The sequence below is a fragment of the Metopolophium dirhodum genome, chromosome 4 (assembly GCF_019925205.1).
Source record: "Metopolophium dirhodum isolate CAU chromosome 4, ASM1992520v1, whole genome shotgun sequence".
NCBI classification, from domain to species: domain Eukaryota; kingdom Metazoa; phylum Arthropoda; class Insecta; order Hemiptera; family Aphididae; genus Metopolophium; species Metopolophium dirhodum.
The window spans coordinates 4,475,341-4,501,680 of NC_083563.1; the positions used below are offsets into that span (position 1 = coordinate 4,475,341).

General features: G+C 26.7%; 2 protein-coding genes across 2 annotated transcripts in view; one reads left to right on the forward strand and one right to left on the reverse strand.

Moving 5' to 3' along the window:
* Positions 1-24,849, forward strand: part of LOC132942590 (ABC transporter G family member 23-like) — a 35,414-nt gene extending 10,565 nt beyond the window's left edge. The window contains exons 3-12 of the mRNA XM_061011144.1: positions 18,934-19,101; positions 19,251-19,410; positions 19,623-19,777; positions 19,865-19,972; positions 20,034-20,127; positions 20,214-20,324; positions 21,120-21,170; positions 22,476-22,570; positions 24,395-24,510; positions 24,580-24,849. Coding sequence (XP_060867127.1) covers positions 18,934-19,101; positions 19,251-19,410; positions 19,623-19,777; positions 19,865-19,972; positions 20,034-20,127; positions 20,214-20,324; positions 21,120-21,170; positions 22,476-22,570; positions 24,395-24,401 — 949 coding nt within the window. The 3' untranslated portion in view covers positions 24,402-24,510; positions 24,580-24,849. The remainder of the gene's footprint in view (positions 1-18,933; positions 19,102-19,250; positions 19,411-19,622; positions 19,778-19,864; positions 19,973-20,033; positions 20,128-20,213; positions 20,325-21,119; positions 21,171-22,475; positions 22,571-24,394; positions 24,511-24,579) is intronic.
* Positions 1,788-10,589, reverse strand: LOC132942592 (carbonic anhydrase 7-like). Its single transcript, XM_061011146.1, has 7 exons — positions 10,470-10,589; positions 9,474-9,544; positions 5,376-5,552; positions 5,167-5,311; positions 3,792-3,897; positions 2,164-2,394; positions 1,788-2,090 (listed from the first exon to the last, which is right to left on the reverse strand). The coding sequence occupies exons 2-7, from the start codon at positions 9,535-9,537 to the stop codon at positions 1,983-1,985; spliced, it is 831 nt and encodes a 276-aa protein (XP_060867129.1). The 5' UTR covers positions 9,538-9,544; positions 10,470-10,589; the 3' UTR covers positions 1,788-1,982.
* Positions 24,850-26,340: the final 1,491 nt, after the last annotated feature.

Consider the following 26,340-nt stretch of genomic DNA (forward strand, 5'->3'; position numbering starts at 1 on the left):
CCGGCCCGATAGTGGTTAGTGGTTACCTACTTGTTAATTGTGGAATTGGTGTCCTATCATACAATATGCCATATGGTAAGTGCTGGACTACACAGAACTGTCCTATCAAATAAGGGCGTTATCTAGGGTTTAAATGGGGATAACATTGAATTGAGTCCCAAATATTGAATTGAGTCCCGCAAATACTTTTGGGTTATCGGAGTTGAGTCCGACCAATATTTTTAGGTTGTTCGAGTTGAGTCCCTTCAGCCTATTAGCGTTACCCAGGAGACACCACGTTGAGGTTGGCTGAGTAGTCTCCCAAAAAATGTGTGTGATTGTATTTTTTAATCATAATAATAATAAGTATAGAGTTAATTAATTAAAAAATATTAAAAATAATAATTATTATGTATGATTGCATAGGTACACTGTTTTTTTTAATCATATAATAAATAATAATAAGTAGGTATAATGAGTCAATTAAAAATAATAATATTTATGTGTAATGTAATAATGTTTATAATTAAATAGTTGCTGGTAAAAATTTAAATGATACAGATTTTAAAAAGTCAAATCTGCCAATTTGCATATTTATGTATTTGTTTGTCTGCTCTCGTAAAAAATTTTCTTTTTCTAATGTTTTTTTACATGGTCTTTTTGCTTTGCTTCTTAGTTTTATATATGTATCGGACTGTATTCCCAGAAGAGTGTCCACAAGAATAAAAATATTTGGATGTCCCGAATGAAAAAAGGCATTTAATTTTGCATGAAAACTTTCACAACTGTTAGTGGTCCGATTAGTGGTTGCTGAAAAATCACTCCAAACTTTGGGGGGAAACTGTGCAACATCATTGTCAACGTAGTTATTTAAAATGTAATCTGTAAAACTATCAATTTTTTCGTCATCACATGGTCAACAAGTAGTTATGACATTTTATCTATACGGACTCAATTCAAAGATATTAAGATAATACCCTGGACTCAATTCAAACACATAAAAGTAGCATGGACTCAATTCAATATCACCGTTAAATGGCACGCCAGGGCATCGAGCTGGTTAGGTCGGTGATAAACTGATAACCCCGAAAAGAGCTATTTTTGGGTACCGGTCGTAATTTATTTTTTTTTAATTGCTCGGCAAATTGCCGATTTAGTCTCATTGGCGCCTAGTACATGTTTCTCTCCACAGTTTCCTAAGACTTCGGAATCAAAGGTGTCCTGGCCTCGGACAAGGTGTCAGGTTACCGCAGTAACCGGTGTTGTATTCTCGGAGAAGACTTGAACATTCACCGAGAACGTTTAGTCGTCGATCGCCGGGTCACCGTAATTACGGGGAACGCAAAGGAGTTCGACAAATGACCGACACTGCTGCTGGCTTTGATGATCAACAGTTCTTCTTTTCTCCAGTAAAGATGGTTTTGGTAAGGTTAGATTAACATTTTGAACTGTAGTATTTTACGCAGGTACAGAGGTACTTATAACTTATAACTTACTCATAACTCGTTTAAAAACAAAAATACCGTAAAAATCTAGTATAAAAAATCAGATAATGTCCTTACCTTTACGTTTAATATTATTCAATTAACTCTAATAAAATTTCTATTTTGTACGTTTGTAAGACAGAGACAATACATACACGTAAGACGTCTTCTTAACTTAATATATCTCGCCGTATATTAATACTATACAATTTTCACTTTATTAAATATTGCATCACTTAGTTAATTAATTATTATTCAATATATGAAACTTAAAATATTAAGACTTAAGAGTTATTATAATGTCCCAATCAACATAACAAAACATATCAATACACACGAACAATAATTTATTTCAATTTTGATAATATCTCATAATTCATAATCCAAAACTCCAATAATGTACTTTAACAATAACTTTGATAGAAATATTATTGACAATACTAAGTAATAACTAGGTACCAAGTAGCTAGTACTTATAATGATGAATGAGGATGTTAAATTAAATAACGTTTTACAATTTTAATATCCATAAACAATTGTTCTATTATTAAATGGTTGAAGAGGTCTATCGTTTTCGTTTATTAAAACTCCGTTATGACTTGAATGCAACTCTCTGAATTTCATTAACTATTAAAATTGAATAAATATTCAAAAAAGTAATATTATTATTGATTTATTAAAATAATTATATCAATCTTACCTGCCCCCTAGATATACGAATGGGTTTGGTAAAAATGATCCAGATTACACATTCTGTAAACGGTTTCGTTGTTAGAGATCCATGGTAAGTGTAGTAATGTTGTTTTAAAGCTGTTTTCTTTATCCAAGAGAACTCTTCTTTAAAATTTCTAACTATCGTCGATTTTTGTTTGACTATATATTTTAAATCTGCAATAAAATTATCCATATCTCGATTGTCTTTTGATGATATCTATATATATGTATATAAAAAAAAAACTAAAAATTTAGTATTGAACTTTCTAGAGTTGTATAGGTATTATTTAAAGTAAAGATAAAAAGCGGGTAAGTGGGTAACGCTCCTCTGAAAATTTAATTTGACTTTTTGGTAGACATTTTTATTTTGATAAAGGTAGACAAACTTATGAGTAATCTTGTATCAAACTTTCAAATCTCAGATTTAAAATAAAAATATGAATTTCTAATTCAAAATAATTTGCAAATTTTCGTGATTTTTACATATTATATACGTATTAAATGCTTATAGAAAAATGGTGAATATATATTATTGATATTTTTCAACTGCCATTGTAACAATATAATAGGAGCCTATTAAATTGTCAAGCTTTTTGACCCAACGAATACAATTTTATTAACATTTATTAAAAAAAAAACTAAAATAATTGAAAACTGAAAATATCTGTAAACAGCTCAAAACAAGTTAAAATATTATGTGACAATGTTATGATGTATATAAAATGCTAATATAAATATTCAGTCAAAATTGCATGTATATACAGTCATTTGTTTTACACCAATAACCAAACTCGATTTAGCGTAAAAATTCTTGTTTTCCTTTATTATTTTTGTTTTTCCTGTGTTTTTGAAAACCATTGAGAATTTTTAACTTTTTACCTTCCACCCCCCCCCCCCCCACACACCCAAAGTACCAACTAGGTTTTTTTCCTATCAGATAAGACGCTGTTGAAAAAAATCAAAGCATTTTTACCGTCCCAAAAGATAATAATAACAGCCAAAAAAAAAACATTCATCATTACATTCACCGCTTCGCTCAAAATCTAAAGTAAATGTGTTATAAACTAACCCAATAATATTATATATTTATAGGTATGCTACAATTTTAAAACTATAACTAACCATAGGTATGTCAGGGCACCCCCGATATTTTGTAGTTGGGGTCATAAAATGTATAAGTCCCAGAGCATAGGGGGCCTGTATTCCAACTGATGTTACTAGAATAGAATGTATTTTTTTCTAAAATATGTGGTAAAAAATAAATAATGTTTTGTAATATAAAAAATAATAAAACGTAAAATATTTTAAATTTGCGTGGAATAACTTATTATGATTATAACAGGTATTATAGATGTTGTTGACTGACTACAAAAGTACAAATAATAAATAAAAATTTCAATTATCTTAGAAATAGATACAAGATCCAAGAGAATATATTATATTATATAACTAGGTTCTAGTAATTAATATGTACCTACATGTCTTGTTAAGAGAGGGCCTAAAAATAATATAGACATCCCCCCTCTCCCCACGAAAATGTCAACACACGCCTATGGAATTAACATATCTTTAGGATCTTCCTGATCAATGAAATATTTATTTAAAATTAATTACTTCTCCAAAAAATCCGACGACACAAACGCCATCACTGTAACTTTGGGCGTTTTTGAAACTTCCGTACTCTTTTTTATAATGTACAATATGAACTTCCATAGCATATCTAACGCAAAAAAACAATCTATTAACATTTTCTTTTACACGGATACATAGCTTAATTCAATATATTTAAATCTATAATGTTATTGGAAAAATCATATAAGGTATGATTAGAATTTGTTCAAACTATGCCCTACATACCCTTAAATTATAATGGTTAATTTATTGAGTATCCATATCAACAAAATACTGAATAACTTGGCTTGTAAGATTTAATATTTTTCTAATGTAGGAAAGTAATTAGTTAAGGAGTAATTGGATTGAATTGAATTGAACACAATATTTTTTGTGATTATTTTGGATTATTATAACACTAAAAAGTAAAAACTACATTGAATATTATTCCCAGGTGGAAAAAGCTTAAGTTTTTTGTAACTATCAGAATATATTTGAAGAAAATCAATAATTCAATTTAAAAGACAATATATGTAGAGTTGTTGAGTTAAATGTATATTCTCATTATTTCGACAAGTTATATAACTTATCCGAGAATATTCTTTTACATAACTTTATGTTGTTGAAAAACAACCTTTTTTAAACATTTATATATTTTTATATATTACTTTAAAAATGATTTAGGTTTTTGATTTAAAACATACATTGTTAATTTAATATTCTGGAGCAGAATATTTTCCTCAGTATTCTGATACATGTACCTAAATCACTCTTCGAATTTAGTTAAATTCAAGTTATAGTAAAGTTAATTAAGTTATAGTTATAACTTATTAATATTCTAAGTTATAACATTATAAGTATTTATGTATTAAGTTTAGATTGAGTGGAATGGTGGGACACAGCGTCGCACAGGGGTACCCAGAAAAATGGTGGTCCGCTATACTCCGCTCATAAATACTTTAAATGCCTATTTAACTAAAGTTAATATTTATAATAGCCACTTAAATGAATCACCTTATTGTATATCCAACTGACGAACAAGTATGATGTAACAACTACCTATTATTTATCACCATAAAAAAAATCGTTATGTTTTTGTATAATATTACGATTTACGTTACTGTGCCTACATCAGTTTTAGAACAAAATATTTTTGTTTTAAAATGTATTGACTCGTAAGGATAGTCTTTAAAAAATATTAATATTAAAAGACACCTAAATGAATTCATATGATATAGACCGTGATCATCATTGATATTTAACCTTTTAAAATATAAAATAAATGTTTAAAAGCAACACCCCTAGATTATTTTTATTTTATACAGAACATTTTAAAAAATTGTCAACTTTTACATTTTTATTACTTTTTCATACTTACTTGTGTCCGTTGACTTTGTGTTCACTCCCCATATCATTTTTTCCCCAATGGAAATGCATCTGTTCGAACTCATACCTACAATCGAATAATGGCCCCCCGGTGATAAATGGCACGTCATCGGAATTATTGGCAAGTTTAACAGCAACTATTAGACGAAATATTATTATAATATATCAGTGCAAGTGCAATAAGTATTTAAATTCTTATACCTGTATGTCCAGTATTAGTAATTTCCACTATTGCCCTGTTAAATGCCCAATAACCAAAATAACGTAAAAATGGCAAATATCGCCTGTTTGCGTATTTTGTATTTATATCCACGGGTGACTGAAGTTTAATACCCACGTGATCTTTAATAACATATGGCCAGTCATCCGAATCAATTTCTAAAATTATAATTCAATATTATAAAAGTAATATATAATATCAAGCTATATACTATTATACAGGTGTACTAGTGATGTATTGGAGAGTATACAATATACATAATATAATATTATACTCCAGTATACTAATCATTGATATATCTATTTTAAACCTATCAATTTGCTGACTCAAAATTAGTGTTACCAATTTATTAGGTACATTATATTAGTGTGTATAATTTATAAATACATTATATACATATTTATATAGCTTTATGTAGCTACCTATTCTTTAATTTTTTTAATTGCTCATGTGGAAATGAAAATATTAACAATTTATCGTACTTTTACAGCACCTACAATACATTTACCCAAATTGAAAAAAAATTGTCAAAATTCTAACTTGAGACACTTATAAAAAAATAGATACATAAAAAAAAATGTCCACAAATTTTTACCAACACTTGAAAAAAGGATGTAGAAACACTCTTTTAAAAAAAGGCCGTCCCGTAAGTATAGATTTATAGTTGGGCAAACGTAAATTGCGCCCAATAGAAATATTATTTTTATGACAGTCATTTAGCGACTCAATACACGTTTTTACACTACATCGCTACTTTGTTTCACCCGAGGACAACTCACGTTTTAATTTTGAAAATTTATAAGTTTGGTAGATTATAACATCATTTTCTTTCTGGCTAAATCCAGTATGTATAATATCCATGTTTCACTATTGCATGCAAACGGCTTACTAAAATATTACCTATACGTAAAGTCGTTGTATAGGGTGGATCGGTTTTTGCCCAAATGACCTTTTTTACCCAAACACAAAAAGGAGTGATTTAGTTTTCGCCCAAAGAAAACGAAAAAACATTTTGGTTACCACTGTCAAAAAACAACAACAAAATGCATTTCAGTTAAAAGTGGAAGAAACTCTATATTCTAAATTAAATATAGGTACACCATAATCTCACCGATAAAGATAAGTTATAATCGATAATTGCACTAAATGTACGGATATAATATACGGAACATTATATTTCAGAAGACAGTACTTTTCCTTCTAAGCTTTGGACATGTAACTCTTCAAGTCTTAGGTTAACTATAAACACATGCGAATCATGAGTGAAATACTCACACTTTAATAAAATGTCAATACAAAATTATTTATATAATATCATACCATGGTTGAATATTATTCTCCAAGTTTAAGTCGACATTTATGTTAAAATTAACAGTGCACATTTTTTTTATTTACATTGATTAGTATATGTTTTACACTAATCTATATCTGCCATAATTTCAATGAATAATTTGATTTTTATTATTATGTTTTAAACTTATATAGGTACTTATGTTTATTAAATATTATGTAGGTATACATATTATACACATTTTCAATAAAAAAAAATACAGTGGTAACCAAAATGTTTTTTTGTTTACTATGAATAATATTTCTTTGGGCGAAAACCAAATCACTATTTTTTGTGTTTGGGTAAAAAAGGTCATTTGGGCAAAAACCAAAAGGTTGATTTTGGGCGAAAACATATACGGCGTAAAGTCATTGATATCGCTAATATCATAACGATTATAGCGATAAACGGTCGGCTTATCCACCAATAAATGAACAACAGTATTTTTAAAATACTCGTAATAGGTGACGATGAGTTCAAGGTCACTTAGATACTATGGGAAAATTTACTATACCCATTTTAGACCCCGAAAAATCCCGGCCACAATTTACTATACCTATTTTAGAAACCAAAAAATCCCAGGCGCAATTTACTATAGTATTTTTTTACTACCTGCTTAATATGGGCTCAATTTACAAGCGCCCTTATAATTTATCCCAAAAATTCGTGTGGATTTACCCTCAATTTTTTTTTAATTTCTACTAACAAAAAATTATGAGGAACTTTCTATTCAATTTTCAAGTTTATATAATTAAAAAAAAATTAATTCAAAATTTTCTTATACCTAAAAGAGTCTAAATATTTTTAAAATTGTAAGGTGTATGGAAAATTCTAATCTAAACAATGAGTGAGTATTTCATGAAGGTATACAGTAATTTTTTTTAGTTACACCAAAACAAAGAATCGATTTTGTTGAAATCTGGTTTTAATTTTTTTTTTTTCAACCCTTCACAATTATCACTGAAACTCGAGTGGTCACCCATTCGGGAACTAGTGACAGCGGCCGGTGCTTGCACTCAAAAAAGTTTTGTGACTGAATGCAACCACCGTGCCACACCTACTACCAAGCCACATGTGACTATTTTATTTTTTACAATCGGATTAGGTTTCTACTACAAAAATAAATTTAAAAATGTAAAATTATTTGACAAATAATTGTTGAGAAATGAAATGAAATTAATTTTAATCCGGCTAATTGTACATTCAACTGTACCTTTAGATATCTTATATTATAAATTATAATACTATTATTATTATGTCTACTGTGTTTTAAACAATGTAAATGTACAACTTTGCATAATATTCTGAGATTTAGATATCAAATAAACTAAGAAGTTGGAACGTTTTATTTTATAAAAAAAAATAATAAGACTAATGATTCTAAGAACATAAATTTTAAACCTAACTTTAATAGTTTAATCTATATTATTATTAATTTTACTTTATATCTTTATATAATTTTGTATTAGTTTTTTAAAAGGCTTATTTATTAATTATTTTATTAGTTTAATCATATAGATCACTATATATCCAAATGACCATTATAATTAATGTGTAAGTATAATATATTTTATAATATACAGCGTAATGTAAGGCAATACTGAATTACATTATATTTATTTACTATGAATGTAAAATATTACTTACAAAATACATTTTACTATCTTAAAATATAGATGAATCTGAAATATATTAATTCAAAATTGAATATTTCCACAATAAATTCTATACAGTTTTAAAATGATATTTTATACTTTAGTTACTGCATTAATTATAACATTTTCTACTGCCCGATACCCATTGTTGGAAGGAACTTGACACGGAGTATTATATCAATATAAATTACTTCACAAGAAAAACTCTCACGCCTCGTTGATATGTCGGATTTTGGAAATTTTTTCTATTATCTAAAGATTAGAACTTTTTCCGGTCGGATTAAAGCCTGAATTTTTATTTTACTTTAAATAGTGCTTGAAAAATACTTTCAAAAAATAACAAATATTGTGCTTCTATAATTATAATTTTGAAAACCGGGATTTTATCTGAACTGCAAAATGTTTTCTTCTTTTGAATAAAAAAAAATTAAAAATATATTGGTATATATGAAATAACTTGTGTATATATATATTAGGTATATAATATTAACAATATTATGTATATAGAAATAAATTAAGCATAATGTTGTACTTTCCAATGTTTAGGAAAATATTAAATATATATTTTTAAAGGGTATATCACATTGTTATAGTTTTATTTACTTATATGAGAAAATATATATATCCTATTTCAGAAAAAGTTGTAAATCTACTATACAGATTCAGTTGGTACTAATCAAATTACAGCATTGTTCCAATACAACTAAAGTTAAAGTAAAGAAGAATAGCAAAGTTGGTAATAAATACTAATAAAGGTCAGAAATCTAAAAATAATGTTAGTAATGAAAATTAAAATAATATTGACTTGAATAAAAAGATACTATCATCATAACAAGAATATTTTGTTCCTCTTAAAAATAAATACATGACTAACTAATTACTTACGACGTATAGAAAAGTATAGATGCAAAGCAAACTTTTGAGTTTTGATTCGTGTTAATTTATTTAAATACATTTTAATACGCAAGTTTATAATAAAACTGTTTTAATAAATTTGTTATAAAATATCAAGAATAAAACTGTGAATTATTTAATATTCTAAACATTAATAGTATTTCGTATACATATTTTAATGATTGTAATTAGATACTAACCACTGACAGACTTTGAATACGCCAAAACAGCAATCATAAACCACAACGCAGACGTCCAAATCATTAGATGGCTGTAACAACGATCATGATGACTTAAAACACAATGAACATCACATAACGAATCTCAAAATATTTATTGATTATCATATTCTCCTAACCCCTTAACTGTGAAATAAATAAGGAAATGAAGTATACGTATTTCAGTAGTACAGTTCTATTAACCTCGAAGTATTTGTTGTGGTAAAGTTAGTCACTTTTATTTTATTTACTAAGTTAATAATAATAAATTAGATATTGTATGAACCTCTGAGTAAACTGTTCAAAATAAAAATGACTACCTCTAATTTCATAGCAGTTTTTAAATTTATTGCAATAATTTTATTAATGTAAACCATTTTAAATGTAACTTAACTAGTAACTTCCACAGTTTTTTTAATTGTTTGGTATAGAATTCAAGAAAATTGCACTCGGGAGAAGAATAATATATTTAAATATCCAGTGGCTGTGTGACATACCAACGCATTTTTGGTAAAGTATATTACCTACCAAAATTGTTATGACCTACTCTAAAAAGTCACGTACTTCCATATTTACAATTATAGCAAAGTCACCCCGACCGACTGAAGAGCGTAAAGTGTGCAAATGGTGTGCCCAGTAATCATTCATTAAGTAGTTAAGGATAAATCGTTATTTTTAAATATTTTTATTGCTTTGGAAAATTAAATAAATTTAAACATATTTTATACATTATTTATAAGACAAAAATATAACATAAAGTTTAAAATAACCAAATGCGATTTTTTTTCATATTTATTTAAGCTACCTACAAATGTATGTATAATAATACATATAAAATTTAATACATAACTAAAACAAGATGTTTATCTTAATTTATCTGTACAATATTTACCATAAAGATAATATCCATTAAATTATATTAAGATAATTTAATTATTTTAAAGAAATATTTCCTGACAACTGTATTATACTACTTACCCGTTCTTAAAACTTAGCTGAAGTTGAAATATTTTTCAAAACCGCATTGGGTCAACGATACATATTATTTTGCACAACTGAACAATTGTCACACTTGTCCTGTTTATTTAACTGTCATTCTGTTTGTACATGTCCGGTTATACAAATTGACCGAAGTTGGTAGGAGGGTTTTTTAATTGAGTAGCTTTGATTTATTACGACATAAAGGAATACAAATTGCACAGATTAAATAATGTTGCAATACGATTAAATGAAATTCGTAGAAATGTTAAAGCTCTGTGTTTATTTTCGAACAAACTAATAATTTCATAGAATATATTTTAAAGTGAGGTGCGTTTAAAAATTGACTGTCATAAAATATTTCATAGAGCTAAGTATATTTTGATGAATTTTAGTGCAATGCATTTTATGCATCTACGAGTTATTTTTATACCTTAAAAAAATATTAAAATGCAGTGCAGTTTACATTAAATTATAGTTTTACATGGTGATTCATAATAGTGCCTATATTCATTATTTCAAAAAAAGGTTAACTTGTTTTCAAATTTTTATTTTCAAATAATTTGTTATGATTGTAAAACATTTTTTTTTACAATTTTTTTTCCTTATTATTTTTTACTTTTTTAAACTTTTTTAAAATTAAAACATATTTTTAATTTCATATTTTGAAACCAAATATTTTTCAGAATACCCCGATGCATTACGCATTTAAAAATTTAATTTCAAACGAGTATTTAATAATAGTTATGAACAGTTATTTAAAGTTCACATGAGTGGAGCAACATTTTGCAGAGTAGATCTGTGCTACACTAGCTACTATCAAAACATTAAATACTTATAACTTATAAATTATAACTGAATTTGTGTATTGATATTATCCAAAAAATATTCTGCTTCGGAACGTGAAATCAAAAATATGTCATTCAAAAAATAAAAAAAATATAATGATAAAAAATTGTAAAAAATACTTCAAACAAGTTAAAACTTCTAAATAATCACTGTAAATATTTAAATGGATCACCTTGTATAATTTATTGTCAAAACAAAATATCAAAATATATTCCTATGCTGATATACAAAAATCCATTTCATTTTTCGTGATACCTAGTTTGCTGATTTTTCGCGAGGGACTTTTTTCATTTTTTCCGTACACCAAGATTCATACCAGAATAATTTTTTAATTTTATCTACTAAAAAATGGCCATTATTGCATTCAACTTTCAAGTTAATTTAACTTGTTCACAGTAGTACATTCCAATATAACTATAAACAATTATTTCCAAGAGATATTGAACTAAATAATTCTGCATTAATATTGCATTGATAAAATACTTATGTAGGTACCTACATAATATCTTTGGTACTACTGTACTACGCGTTAAAAACAGTTATTTCTGTTGGCTAATTAAAATATATTGATAATACAACAATTTTAATGAACAAGATCCATATCTAAATAAAACATTTTGATCATTCCAATATTCAACAAATTTGCATTTTATATAATTTTTACCATTCTGATATGATAGGAAATCTGTCGGCTGGGAATTATTAAGCACAGTTCAAAATAGTTTAAGCCAAACATAAGTAAGTAGGTACTATATTATATAAAAATAGCGTTTACAACTTTTAAAATTTAAAATAGCCAAATAGGTAATAAGCTATTATTTACTAATATTACAAGTGTATAGTTCCTCTCTAGCATTTAAGATATAATAACTTAGAATATTTTACATTAATAAATCAATAGTTATACGATTGTATTATTTAAGATTATTGTATTTTCTTATTATTTCACCCTTCAATAAATTTAATACACAATTAATATAATAGCATTAGAGAATCTACCTATTTACTATTTAGTATTTAACATACAACATAACAACATTACAGTATAATTAATGTGTAGTCTTATAATATTAATATTATGCATGTATTATTTATAATCGTTATTCGTTATAGTATCATAATGATTCAATACTCACAGATTTAAAACAACCATTAATATTATTTAATTATTCCATAAAAGTAATTTAATGGTTTTCATTTTTATTTTAAATTACGTTTCAAGTAGCATTTTTTATTAAAAGTTCTACGATTAGAATTCTTGATTTTAATAAACTATACTCTTAGGTCTGAATGTACCATATTTTTTTCAAGATTCTTATTAAAAAAATATATACTCAATGTATACGTATATAACTCGTATAAGTAAACGATGCCTACTTTAACTATGCTACCTATCTTTATAAGTTACTAGTGGGTAGGTATATAATATTTTGTACTTATTCGCCACTTTAGTATCTAAATACCTCAATCATACACAAACACAGACATACATAGTATATAAGTATGTTTTACGTACAGGTAATGCAAACAAGTTTAATATGCATTTAATATTTTAATGTGTTAACAGCAAATAATCATTTCATTAAATTTGTTGTGCACCTGCAGCAGTGGCTTATTAATATTTGAAAATCACTCGTATGAAACGTTAAATAGATACATATTATGTAATAGCTAATATTCGAAAGTATGCATTAAAAATGTTCTTTATTTCCGACGTTTTTTTAAGATTCTTAGCGTAATAACGAGGAACGAAAAAGCTTTTTTGGAAAGACGATTGTAAAGTAACGCTCCAAAAATGACTTATTGCTAGAATGTATAAAAATTAAAAATGTCATCAATGAAATTTAAATTTAAAAAAAGATGGGTAAGTGGGTGTCGCTCTGCTGTACAGTGGGTTACAAGTGGGTCAATGTAATGGATGGTATTAAATTTGAATTCAATGATATAATATCATTGTATAAGAAAACGGTTAAAAGCGAAGACGGTCAGTCAGCCTATGATATTACCAAGTATATATTTTGTTGATATTATTGTAAATGAAGTAATTTATATTTATTTATTTAATATATTACACGGGATAGATACAATTTTTACAAACACGTGTACAGATAGCAATGACCAATTAACATTAATATAGCTGATAATTATATAAATTTAAAACTAAGAATTTTTTATTTACGTGGAACCTTGTTTTAAATTTTCAATCCTTAGATATGAAAGTTAAACATTTTATACATTTTTAACTAGGTACAAAATAATTATTAAATTTTAAATTTCATAAATGTTGTCAATATTTGAATTTAAATGCTTATAAAAAAAACTGTGCCTATGTATTTTTAATATTTTTCAACTGCTATTGTAATAATATTATATCAGGAGCCTTGTATCAATTTTCATGCTTTTTGACCCAATAAATAAAATGATATTGACAATTATAGAAAAAAAACTGAAAAAATTGAAAAATGACAATGTCCGTAACAGCTCAAAAAGAATCAAAATGTTATGATGCATAGAAAATGAAAATATAAGCTTTCAGTGAAATTTGCATGTATCTACAGTTGTTTGTTTTTGAATTACAACAAAATAACAAAATTGCTACATTCCAGAAATCGAGTGAATATCCAATGTTGTGAAAATATGAACTTCAAATGCTCATAAAAATTTAATTTGATTTGCTTGTAGACTTTTTTTTTGATAAAGGTAGACAAATGTATGAGGAATTTTTTTTTACATTTTCAAATCGTTGATTTCAATATAAATTTATTATAAATTTCTAACTCAAAATAATTTGCACATTTTCGTGAACTTTACGTATTTTGTCAATATTTTTGAACTTTAAATTGTTATTAAAAAATTGTGAATATGTATTTTTAATATTTTTCATCTGTATTTGAAACAATATATTAGGAGCCTTCTATTAAATTTCCATGAAAATTTCACTGAATATTTATATCCTCATTTTCTATACACCATAAAATGTTGAAAATATTTTGATTTGTTTTGAACTGTTGACAGACAATTCCAAAATTCAATTTTTTTTTCCATAAATATCAATAAATTTATATTTGTTGGGCCAAAAAGCGTAAAAATGTAATACAAGGCTCCTGATTTATTGTTACAATAGCATTTTAAAAATATTAAAAATAAATAGGCACATTTTTTTATAAGCATTTAAATTTTGAATGTATGTTGACGAAATTATCAAATTGGAATTTTATAAATTATTTTGTAGTTAAATATTTATAAAATGTTGAATTTTTATAGTTAAGAGTAAACAATTCAAAACAAGGTTCCACGTAAATATGTTATGTATAAATATTACTTTATTCACAATAATATCATCATATAGGTTACTTCGTAATATCATATACTGATTACTGACTGACCGTTTTCATTCAGAATCGTTTTTCTTATACAATGATATTATATCATTGAATTCAAATTTAACATAATCCATTACAGTGACCCACTTATAACCTACTGTACAGCAGAGGTGCAAAGCGACACCCACTTGCCCACCTTTTTAAATTAAAATCTATTATTTCGTCTTTCATTCATGCCATAATATTTAAGCAATATTTGACACTTACACTAACACTAACTTGCCAGTTAAAGCTATTACTTACTAAAAATTCTAGGATGATTGAAAATAACCTATCCTTGACAACAAATTCTACTAATTTGATAGTTCTTGCGTCAAAGTGTGATTAATTACCTATCTATATCAAAAATAACAATATAATTTATAAAAAAAAAAATTAAACGTTAAACAGAAAACAAATAACGTTTAAAAATATAAAAACGATGAACGGAAAAAATCAAATAATGTTTGAAAGTACAATAACGATAAACATTAAGATTGTATGATGTTTGAAAGTACAATAACAATAATTAATATTAAAATTGTGTAACGTTTGAAAGTACAATAACGATAGTTAATATTAAAATTGTGTAACGTTTGAAAGTACAATAACGACAAACATCGAAATTGTATAACGTTTAAATATCTGAATATTTATTTTAAATTTAAGCACTGACTATAAGTAGCCACTATATGGTATGATGTCAAAGCGGCAATACGGATATAAAATTAAATACGCTATAACATATTTTTTTTCCTTAATAAATCTAATATCTATACTATTATATAAAGAGGCGTTGTTAGTTACCGTTGTTGAGGGTAATCTCTGGAACTACTGAACCGATTTCGAAAATGTTTTCACCAATAGAAAGCCACATTCTTTGTGGGTGTCATAGGCTAATTTAAAAAGGGAATTGATCACCTCCGGTAGGTGCTCAAACAGGAACTTTGAGATTTACGATATACATTTTTGTTTATCAATTGTTGATATGGGTTATAGGAGTTTAGAAAAATATATATTTATTATTATTTTTTTCAATTTGAATATTATTAATATTTAATGGAGCGTCTCAATCAGTCGATGTTACAATCAGACGTGTACATCCACTTGCGTGACGCCATCGCTACGCGGCCAACATTGGTCGTTTGACCATTCTCTCAGCTACTCATGATGCATTCAATCGCGAATTGCAACGGGAGCAATACTATGATCGAGATGAGCGGGCTGAAAGAGTCGAACAAATGTGCCGAAAAAAAGAGACAAACACCATTTTCTTCTTTTGTTTAACATAATCACAAATCAGTGGAAAACTATATATCAATAATTATACCACTAAATAGTTACGGTGAAACTTATTTACTCGATAATGGTCGCATATTTGATCTTGATGGTATTAAGAGTAATTCTCAATATTTTATTAAATCCGGTCATATTTTTAACTCAAACCATCATCGAGTTAATAAGTTTCACCACAACTATTTAGTGGTATAATTATTGGTATCGTTTTCCACTGATTTGTGGTTATGTTAAACAAAAGAAGATGATGGAATTTGGCTCTTTTGCTCATAATTAAAACATACTGCAACAAGTAAAATTTGGTGCTTCTAACTCAGTACCAAGTACTGTATGAACAGCATAAGCTTCATCAAAATATTTTCTACCTACCAACATAATATATTTTGAAAAAATAAGAAAATCAAATGTAAAAATATTATTTAGACATAAAGTTACAATTGTTATTTAACTTCAAAAGTGATTCTTTATCAACAGTACACTCAAAAAATTGATGGGAAACAATTGGTAACCGAAAGTATTCCATTAAGTCTGGTAAATGTTTATTCCGATATTCTCTATCAAGTATGATCCATTTAATTAGAGATATATACACCTATAATAATTAGAACCTATAATTAGAACATTATTTAGTTTCGGTCAAGCCGTTTCGGAGGAGTTCAATAACAAACACTGTGGCACGACATTTTTATATATTAGATATACATATTTACTTGATATGTTGTCGCACAATTTCCGCGATCCGACGTAGTCGGATTGCCTACCAGGGTGGCTGAATTGCCCTTACTGCTGCGAGTTACATCTAAAAGGATTTGAACAATCACAATTTTTTAAAGGGTTGTCATTTTTTAAGGGCAACGAAGTGCACAATGTCAGTTAGTATTCAATGTCCACCAATAAAAATAAACACTAATTTCTACTAATTTATTTCTCCTATAACCAATAGCAACTATTTATAAGCAGAGATTTCCATCGTAAATCTCAAAATCCCTGTTTGAGCCCCTCCCCGGGTTGGACCTATACCTGGTTCAATTGTAAATCTAAAACATCCCGGGAACCACTCAAACACACACAAAAAATTCCATTATAATCGGTGCATCCGTTTAGGAGGAGTTTGAATACTTACACACGGACAAAAGAAATATAATATAATATATTAAGATAACAAATTAAATTTCATCAGAATAAATTGTAATATTTTTAAATTTTCGCATAGGTAACCTACCTACTTATCCTAAATTATTTTTCTTTGACCAAAAAATTCTTTATTACTATTATTATACAACAACAGTTGTCTTAAACAATTCAAAATATTTTATATAACGGCCAACCTATCATAATATGTAAATAGCCAAATAGGTATAATCGTATAATACTTCTTAAAATGTACTCAACCTTGACTATGATAAGTACTTAAAAATTGCATTCACATGATATCTTACACATATGATTATACGAATCATATTTACTATTGTTTTTTACATTTCAAACTATAATAACAATCAAAACTTATATACTATTTTAATATTTTCAAAATTGTTTTATTTGTTCATGTACGATTAATAACATATCTAAATTATCTAGAACTAACTAAAATAGCTCATAAATTAATCTTAAACACGGCTTGTTAGTATATTAACACCTGCAGTATATATATATTTAGGTAAATGTCAAACAATGGAATAGGTAAGAAGCTCTCTGGATTATGCAACTTACTGGTAACTCGTTGAATTTAGTCATAATATTATGGAAGGTTCAATATTATTTTGCTAACAAACCATTACACCTATATCCCTAAAATAATCACAATTTAAAGAGTTTTATAAGACCAATAATTAATATTAGATTTCATTATTTCCCTCAAATATAACTAAATGTAGAACTTTTAAAAAACATCAAATATTTTTTTTTTATATGAACTGAATATTTTTTTTATTTTATTCAAAAAGTAACTTTGATTTTGATTACTAAGGCAATTAGTTACGCACTCGAGTAAATATTATAATAAATAATAACATGTATATATGTATGTATTTGTTTTTAACATATTACATTACGTGGGCACACAATAATTATCTCCCATAAATTTGTTTCTCAAAAGGTTACTCAAATTGCCTCTCAATTTCGAAAATAACATTCACTGGAATTTCCTCAGCTCAATAAAATAAATTGATTAATAAGTCTATAACGATTGATTTAAAAACAATTCTTTAGTAAATAATTATAAATAGTTTAATAAATACCAACAGACATTTTTTAACATTACGGATATCGATATAATAATCGATATATTAATTAATAATCTAGGTATGCAAATCTATATTGTATTAAAATAGCTCTTATATTCCAATGAAATAATATATTTTGTTATAGACTATAAAACTATGACAAAATAAACTTAAATATTTTTTTACCATTTAGTCAATAATACCCTATAATTCACAACCTGTAAAATAATTATTACAATAGGAGGTTCAACTTCCTCCCCACTGAAATGTTTCACAAAAACATTTTTTCTTAGGCATAGCTGGTATAGAGGTATAATTTATATCTTTTAATTTGTGATTTAAATTGGTTATATTTTTTATCCACACGTCCTATTGATTTATTTTCCATGTATGTGCCGGTAAACTACCTACTCTATATTCCTATTGATGTACACTATTTCATATTTTCATGTTTATGATACTCTGAGCTTTCAAGAGTTTATAAATATATATTATAAGAAATAATCTAAAAAAATCTATGGTGATCTGAATTCTAAAAGTTAACTCTCGTTTAATTATTTGATAAATCTTATGTCATGGTATTAAATTGCCATAATTCCGCTGCATCACGTTATTAAATTTTACGCATCAATTATCTGCGTGTTGGGCTTGGATAAAAAAACCCGTTTGTAATAATCATTTATGATATACCCATAATAACTATAATATGAAGTGTATAATATTTTATTTCAGCTGGTCTACAATAAACTATACAATGGTATATGAAAGTCGTTTCAAACCAAGAATATATTTATCTCAAAGTCCTTCGAAATGTTCTATAGTACTGAATAATGTGTTTAAAACGCATAATGATCGAAATATTTTCGACGGAGTGAATTTAACTGCACATAGTGGTAAAATGTAATTTGCACTTTCTGATATTTCTCACATTGTGTTTCATTTGACATTTTATAAACTCAATTTGATTTTTTTCCTGTTTAAACTTCCAAATCGTTAGTTTATATTTAATTTAATTTATAATAATTTTTTGTTAATTGTTTTTTTTAAAGATGTGCTATACTTGGTGAAATAAACAGCGGTAAATCTATGCTGCTTTCTTGTTTAGTTGGTGGAGATAAAATAGACAAAGGTCATATATGGGTTCTTGGTGGTAAACCAAGAACAAAAAGCAGTAAAACCTTAACTAAATACACTGGTTATATGCCTCAGGTACTAAAATATAGGTACCTATTATAGTATTATAAGTACCTACTTAATACTTATTATAGACTATAGTTTACTGCAGAAAGAAGATAATAATTATGATACATAGGTACACGATTTTATATGTACCTACCCTATTTAATTTTGTTTTACCTACGCTATTGAAGAATTACGCCATTGATAAAATACACAAATTACTTATGCAATTTTTTTTCTAGGAATTTTGTTTGTATAAAACCATGACGGTTCTAGAATTGTTTAAATATTTTGGTAACTTATATAATATTAATTACAAATTTATTCTTTGGAGAATAAGCTATTACAAAGACATTTTTACCCTGCCACCAATTAATTCCACTATTCAAAAATTAAGGTATGTACCAACTAGTGTTAAATTAATGTTAACAGTTTATATTATATATTTATACGACATGGTTCAATTATATTGCAAAGTATTTAGTTTCAGTGAAAAACGGATGATATCGTTTATAATATCAGTATTTCACAGACCTCGATTAGTGGTGTTAGACGAGCCTACTATTGGACTTGACGTTTTAAAAAAAAATCAGTACCTATGTTAAATTCTTTCAAAAATGTTAACTTAACATAACAATTTATTCTCATTGTAGAATTTGGAGATACTTGTATCACGTGATTACTACATGGAAACCAACAGTAGTTGTAGCCACCAATAATATCGAGGAAGCTTTTTTAGCAACTAAGGTTTAAATTAATAACATTTAATAAACGATTAAAATTAAGTTATTTTGTAACCTCGACGTTATAGGTAGTTGTATATTATATTTTAGATAGCGTATCTGAAAAATGGAAAAATTATATTTGAAAGAGAAGTAGAGGAATTGCATCGAACAAATCCAAATAAGTCTATAGATTTAATCATAGAAGACCTTTATACCAATGTATTGTTTAATAATTTTGATTTACACAACATATTATATCATTATATTACCTACTTAAACATACTGCCATAATCTCTATATTGTATATTATCATTAGGGTCCAGAAATATATGCGTTAACATGTTATTACTGTCGCAGACTTAACTAAAATGTTACATATTTTTCTATTTTTTAGTTCAAAATACATACCTACTTACCTATTTTTATATTTAGAAATTGTAAATAAGAAATTACTAATTATATATAGTTGATTATTTATTAGTTAAAACAGTATTTCGATTTTCATCATAAAATTATAATATGCTTTATTGAACCTTGACAACCTTGTAAATTGTATTTTTTTTACAATTAATAATAGTTCCTGAGTAAAGATAAAAAATGTTAAAAAATGAATCATAGTGGCTTGAGGTTTTTTTTTTTTTTGTTAGTCATCATATTATTTTATTTGAAAGTTATATCATCTAATGATTGAACGGTTATTCAGTTGGTACTTCAGAATAATTATTTATTCATTTTCACAATAGTTTTCTTAAGCGTAGAAGAAAAGTACCAAGATTACGTAAAATAAATGACGATAAATTTAAATTTGAAAAATTAGTGGCTTATATTTTAATTTTAAGATATATAACATATAAAGTCCCTATGCTTATTTTAGTAATTTTTAATGACTTCCGGGCCCTAATGATAATGTTATTTTAATATTACATATACAAATTATCTTTTAATGTATTATGTAATATGCATTGAAAAACGAAAATTAGAATATTAATTGATAAATTTATAATTTATATTTAGAAAAACTCTTGGATCAATTCAAATCTATCTAAGACACCGCGAAATAAAAAGGTAATTCTGTTACTTTACATAAATGAATAACCTTGTTACTATAGCCTATAAGCAGACTTTACTAGCATACAATATAAGTGATACTATAGTAGCATTTCAATTATTTATTATTTTACTTTTAACTAAAAAATGTGTGACGAAGTTAAGAGTTGTTTAAAGTAGAAACATTTCAACCACATTATCAACCAAACTTTTTAAAACGATTGCGTCATTTACTTATACAAATATTAACAGACTTATTTACAACTGATATGAACAAAAACAGTTGTACAAAGATTGTTTAGTGCAATAATGACTGAATGACAATTACAGATAACTTAATATGTGCTGAATGCTTATAGCTTTATTTATAATCATGACATTTATATTATACAAAAACAAAACTATAATAATAATTTTTAATCACCTGAAATCTGAAGAGTTATTTCCATAACAGTAATGGACATAATCGAATCCAAAATAATAAAAAAATAACTTGAAAGCCTCATTATTTCAATATTATAATTATTCAAACTACCTAATAAATTTATACATTTTAAAAATAAACCATTTATACTTTACTTGCCTACTTCAAATTAGATATAAAAATATTTGATGTAATATATTTAATACATTCAATATTTCAATAGAATTCATGTTCTAAAATGTTGCCTGTAATTTCTTTGAGAATACATAGTTACACATTAGACTGACACCATACATAGTAGGTACATAGGTTTATATCATTACTGATCCTTAACTACGCCCATAATATGATTTTACCATATGGAAAGTAACAAGAGTTTTTGTTTTTAAACCTGAATCATAACACCTAGGTAATAATAAATTAGCATTTATCCATATGCAATAATAAAGGATACATCATGTATAGTATAACTTATTAGGTATTATAATTTTTCGTTAAAAATTACTGTAACTATCAACATTTTGTTATTGTTTCAATAGTTAAAACGTGTATTTATACAATCAATTCAAAATCAAGTTATTAAAACATTTTAGCCACACTCACATTATATATTTATATTTATTACTTAAATAATTAAAAATATATAATATAATTACTGCATAAGATACCAGATTTTAAATACCTAATAAGAACTAATTTATTAATATTTATTTCGACTAGAATGAATTGACTTGATTTACCTTGAGTAAATGTTTATTGTTTTTTTTTTATATATAGTTTAAATTGTTCATCTATTAAACTCAATTCTGAAATGCATTGTCATAATCTTAAACATGGACATGTGTATCTAATTATATTGTAAACATGTGTATCTAATGACTATAATAATTTTTTTTTAGCTAAGCATTTGTAAGAAAATCAATCCAAGATCAAATATTTGGAAGTTCAAAACCACTATTATTCAAAATATGAAGTTTTTAACTTCAAATATTTGGTACGTAATTATAGGTAATAAATAATAATTAATAATGTAAAAATTAGCAAGTACTCAAATTCGTATTACATATGACTAAATTTTAATTTATTTAATTTGTAGTCAAATGTATTCGTAATGAGTCAGTATACCAATATCTAACAGTGAAGTCATCGTAGCGAGATGACTGACAAGTGCCCATCACCCTCATATAGACAGATATATATTGTCCTAATTTTTACTTTTCATATATTTTTTCACGCGTTTAACTATTAGTACAATTTTTTTCATTTTCCATTTGGTAGGTATTTCTGTTACATCCTGTATATTATACATGTATCTATATTCTATACTAAGGATCACCAATTTATGTTTTTGGAGGACCTCTTTAGAAGTTTTCTGGGACCATCATAATTTAATAATCTAAGTACATGTTATTCCAAAAAAGTAAAGGCAAAATCAATAAATATAATCAATTAATAAGAAAACCTCATTTAAACCATCAACAAAAATGTTTAAGTGGCCTGGTGGTTGTCCTCAGTTACAAAACGTGTTCTGAGTGCCAGCACCAGCCGGTGTCACTATTTCCCGGATGGTGACCAGGGACCACCCGGGTTTTAGTGACAAATCCTTGCAACACGTGCATGTGTTCAGGCCAACCGTACCCTCCCCTCACAGTAAAAAATCAACTTTAAAATAACCTTTACTCGATGGCCTATGCTGCCGCGGGGTAACTAATAAAAATAAAAATACATTAATAATTAAAAAGATTAATTTCTTGTCTGTAGGATAAAGTTCGTTCATGGATTGTCATTTTGTGACCCCCAATCTATACAGACATAGCCGCATAGGCATAGCTATCTATATATTATTGTTTATTTCAAGTACAGAATTTCATATTTTAACTTAATATTATGTAAATATTGTAAATATATAATATATATACTTATGACTTTGGTTTCGTTTCACCATAACAAATAAATGTGCAATAACCAAAAATGTATACTCGGAATCGTTTTTAGAATGCGTTGTAATTACCGATTTCAGACTATAGTTAGATTATAGGTGTTATAATAATATATCGCTATGCTGCGCCGAGGAAAGTAAAGAGAAAAGAACGTCCAATATTGTGCGTTTATAACACTGACCGAGCAGCTATTTTTAAGTATTTTTGTATACAATACATTTTTTTTAATCTCAAACATATTTTTTAGTCTCGTCACTAATTACTAATGATTAATGACTAATAAGTAATAACTAATAATTAATAATTCATCTCAATATTATGAAAATACATAGATATCAAATTTAGGATATTTATGTTGCTATGCGTGATGCCTATACTTCAAGTATACTTACATTGCATCTATTATGGAAAATACCCTAAATCCATACCTATTGCAGTTTATAACCAAGAAACTGATTGCGTTTATGACCCATGTAAACATATTGAAAATTGTTCTTACTTTTCGTGTAATTTCTTACATGTTTTGAACCAAAACAATGTTAAAGTAGTAAGTAAAAAAAAATATTTCATTAAAATATATGTCTTTTAAAATCATGTGTTATAACAGAATTATTATGGTTCTGAATTTTTGGGTAAAAATTCCATGACAAAAGGATCAACACTAGGACTTATGAAAGTTCCTAAGAACTACACAATAGCAATAATTAATAGTATAACACAAAGTTCGTCGAATGAACGTGACGAACTATTAAAATCTAATATAAATATTGAAATAGACATGTCAAGTAACTTATACTTAAAGGCTGTTCTAAACAAATATCATTGTCACTAAGATAAAATTATATATAATCAAATCCAAATATGACTTTTTTTCATAGGATTTGAATTTGGGGAGCATCTCAAACAAAATATATTAATAGCCCATAAACTACATCTGATTGAAATTTACAGTCTGTACAATCTGTCAACCAAATACGCCGAAATCCCATTTAAGGTTACTATTTATAAATGTATAAAAATGTATTTCATATTGTGTATACATATAATATTTATGTGTTTTCAGATACACGAATTCAATAATTTAAATCTCACTGAAAACACAGCATCCGATATAATATCATGGTAATTTACAATTAACAACTATAGTTAGCGAAACTTAAATCATCAATAAAAAAAAAATACCGTAAATCAAAAGTTGAATAGTGTAGTATTTGATGAGGGAATAAGAACAGTAACATCCAACAGGAGTATTTAAGTGGGATGGTAAATATACCAGGGGGCCCCCAAGTACTTTCTGAGCGATTAGATTCCATTTATTTATCATAGATTCTGAGCTGAGCGATGAATTTATTGATTTTACAATGATGAGCGTGTGATTTTTTTTTTTGCGGATGTGTACACGAAAAGTAGGAAAAATAATGCTTCGATTTTCAACTTCAGTATCATTTCTGGGGGGAGAGTGAATCTAGTAGGTGCATTCGGGAGGTCAAAATTTAAAACTCCTAGTAGCTTTTATAATCGCTGGGAAAGCACAAACAAAAAAAAACAAAAACGGGTAGTTTTTGACTAAATCGATTTTAGTTTTTGACAATTTTCGATTTCTATAAGTTTTTTTAAAACTAATGTCTATAAAAAAAAATTGTGCGTAAATCCACAATCAAATTTTATGAGCGTCTGAAGTTCAAATACAAAAGTGAATAACCGTAGATATTTGAAATTTAGGTACACTAAATTTTTATTTCATTATTTTCTTTAATTTTTTATAAATATAAATAATATTTTATTCATTGGGTCAAAAAGCTTGAAAATATAATACAAAGTTCTTCACACATTGTTACAATAGCAGTAATATGTAAATATATTTATTTTTTTTATAGCAAATAAAAAAGGTATTAATATTTTAATCGTTCCGTTGCTAAATATTTTTTATTCCATCCTCTTTCCATCCCACAGAAAATATTACTCCAATATAGGAGTATAAATAGGACTGCTGTTATATCACCTTTTATTATTACTGTTGAGCGTAAAAATGTTATTGTCAGTAGATTTAAAGTACATCGATACTTACATACTACATACTACTTACATTGGTATTTTTTTTTTATATACAATTATTTTATTTTACTATTACTACTTTATAATTATCATTAATTTAGCGCTATATTTTCGTCGGCGATGTTCTACTTTGCGTTGTTACTGCAAAGTGAAATTCAAAATGGATACTTAGTGAGAAACTTAATTGCAGGTAGCTGAGATTAAAATGCATATTATTGGTATACTGAGATAGAACTTATAGGAAATAATATCCGAAAAAAAAATATTAAGATTAATAATATCTGAAAAAAATATACATGGAACAAAATTTGTTTTATTTAATAATAATCACATAAATAATAAGTCTCCAAGGTACCTAAATCAAGTAGCGTGTGCTAATTTTTAATAATAATAATTTATTATTATTATATTTTAACACTACAAAATAAAATACATGCATATAATAATATTAGGTATTTTACAAAACACTTATGATTAAACAATAATAATAATAACACACAAAAGTTTAAATTTAAATGACAATTACGATTTAAACATACCTATCATGCTTTTTTAAATAACTCCTGGGGAACAGAGTGGCCGAGCAGACTAAGGCGTCGGTTGCGACGCGCTCTGTCGCCGGTTCGAAGCCCGGCCACGGGTGGCACTTCTCTTCGGGCAGTCACGGTGTCTGGAGAGAGAGGCCGCCATCCCCCACTAATTATTAGCTAATATTTTTTTGTTTAATACATAATAAATAAACAAATAAATATTCCTTAAACAAATAATT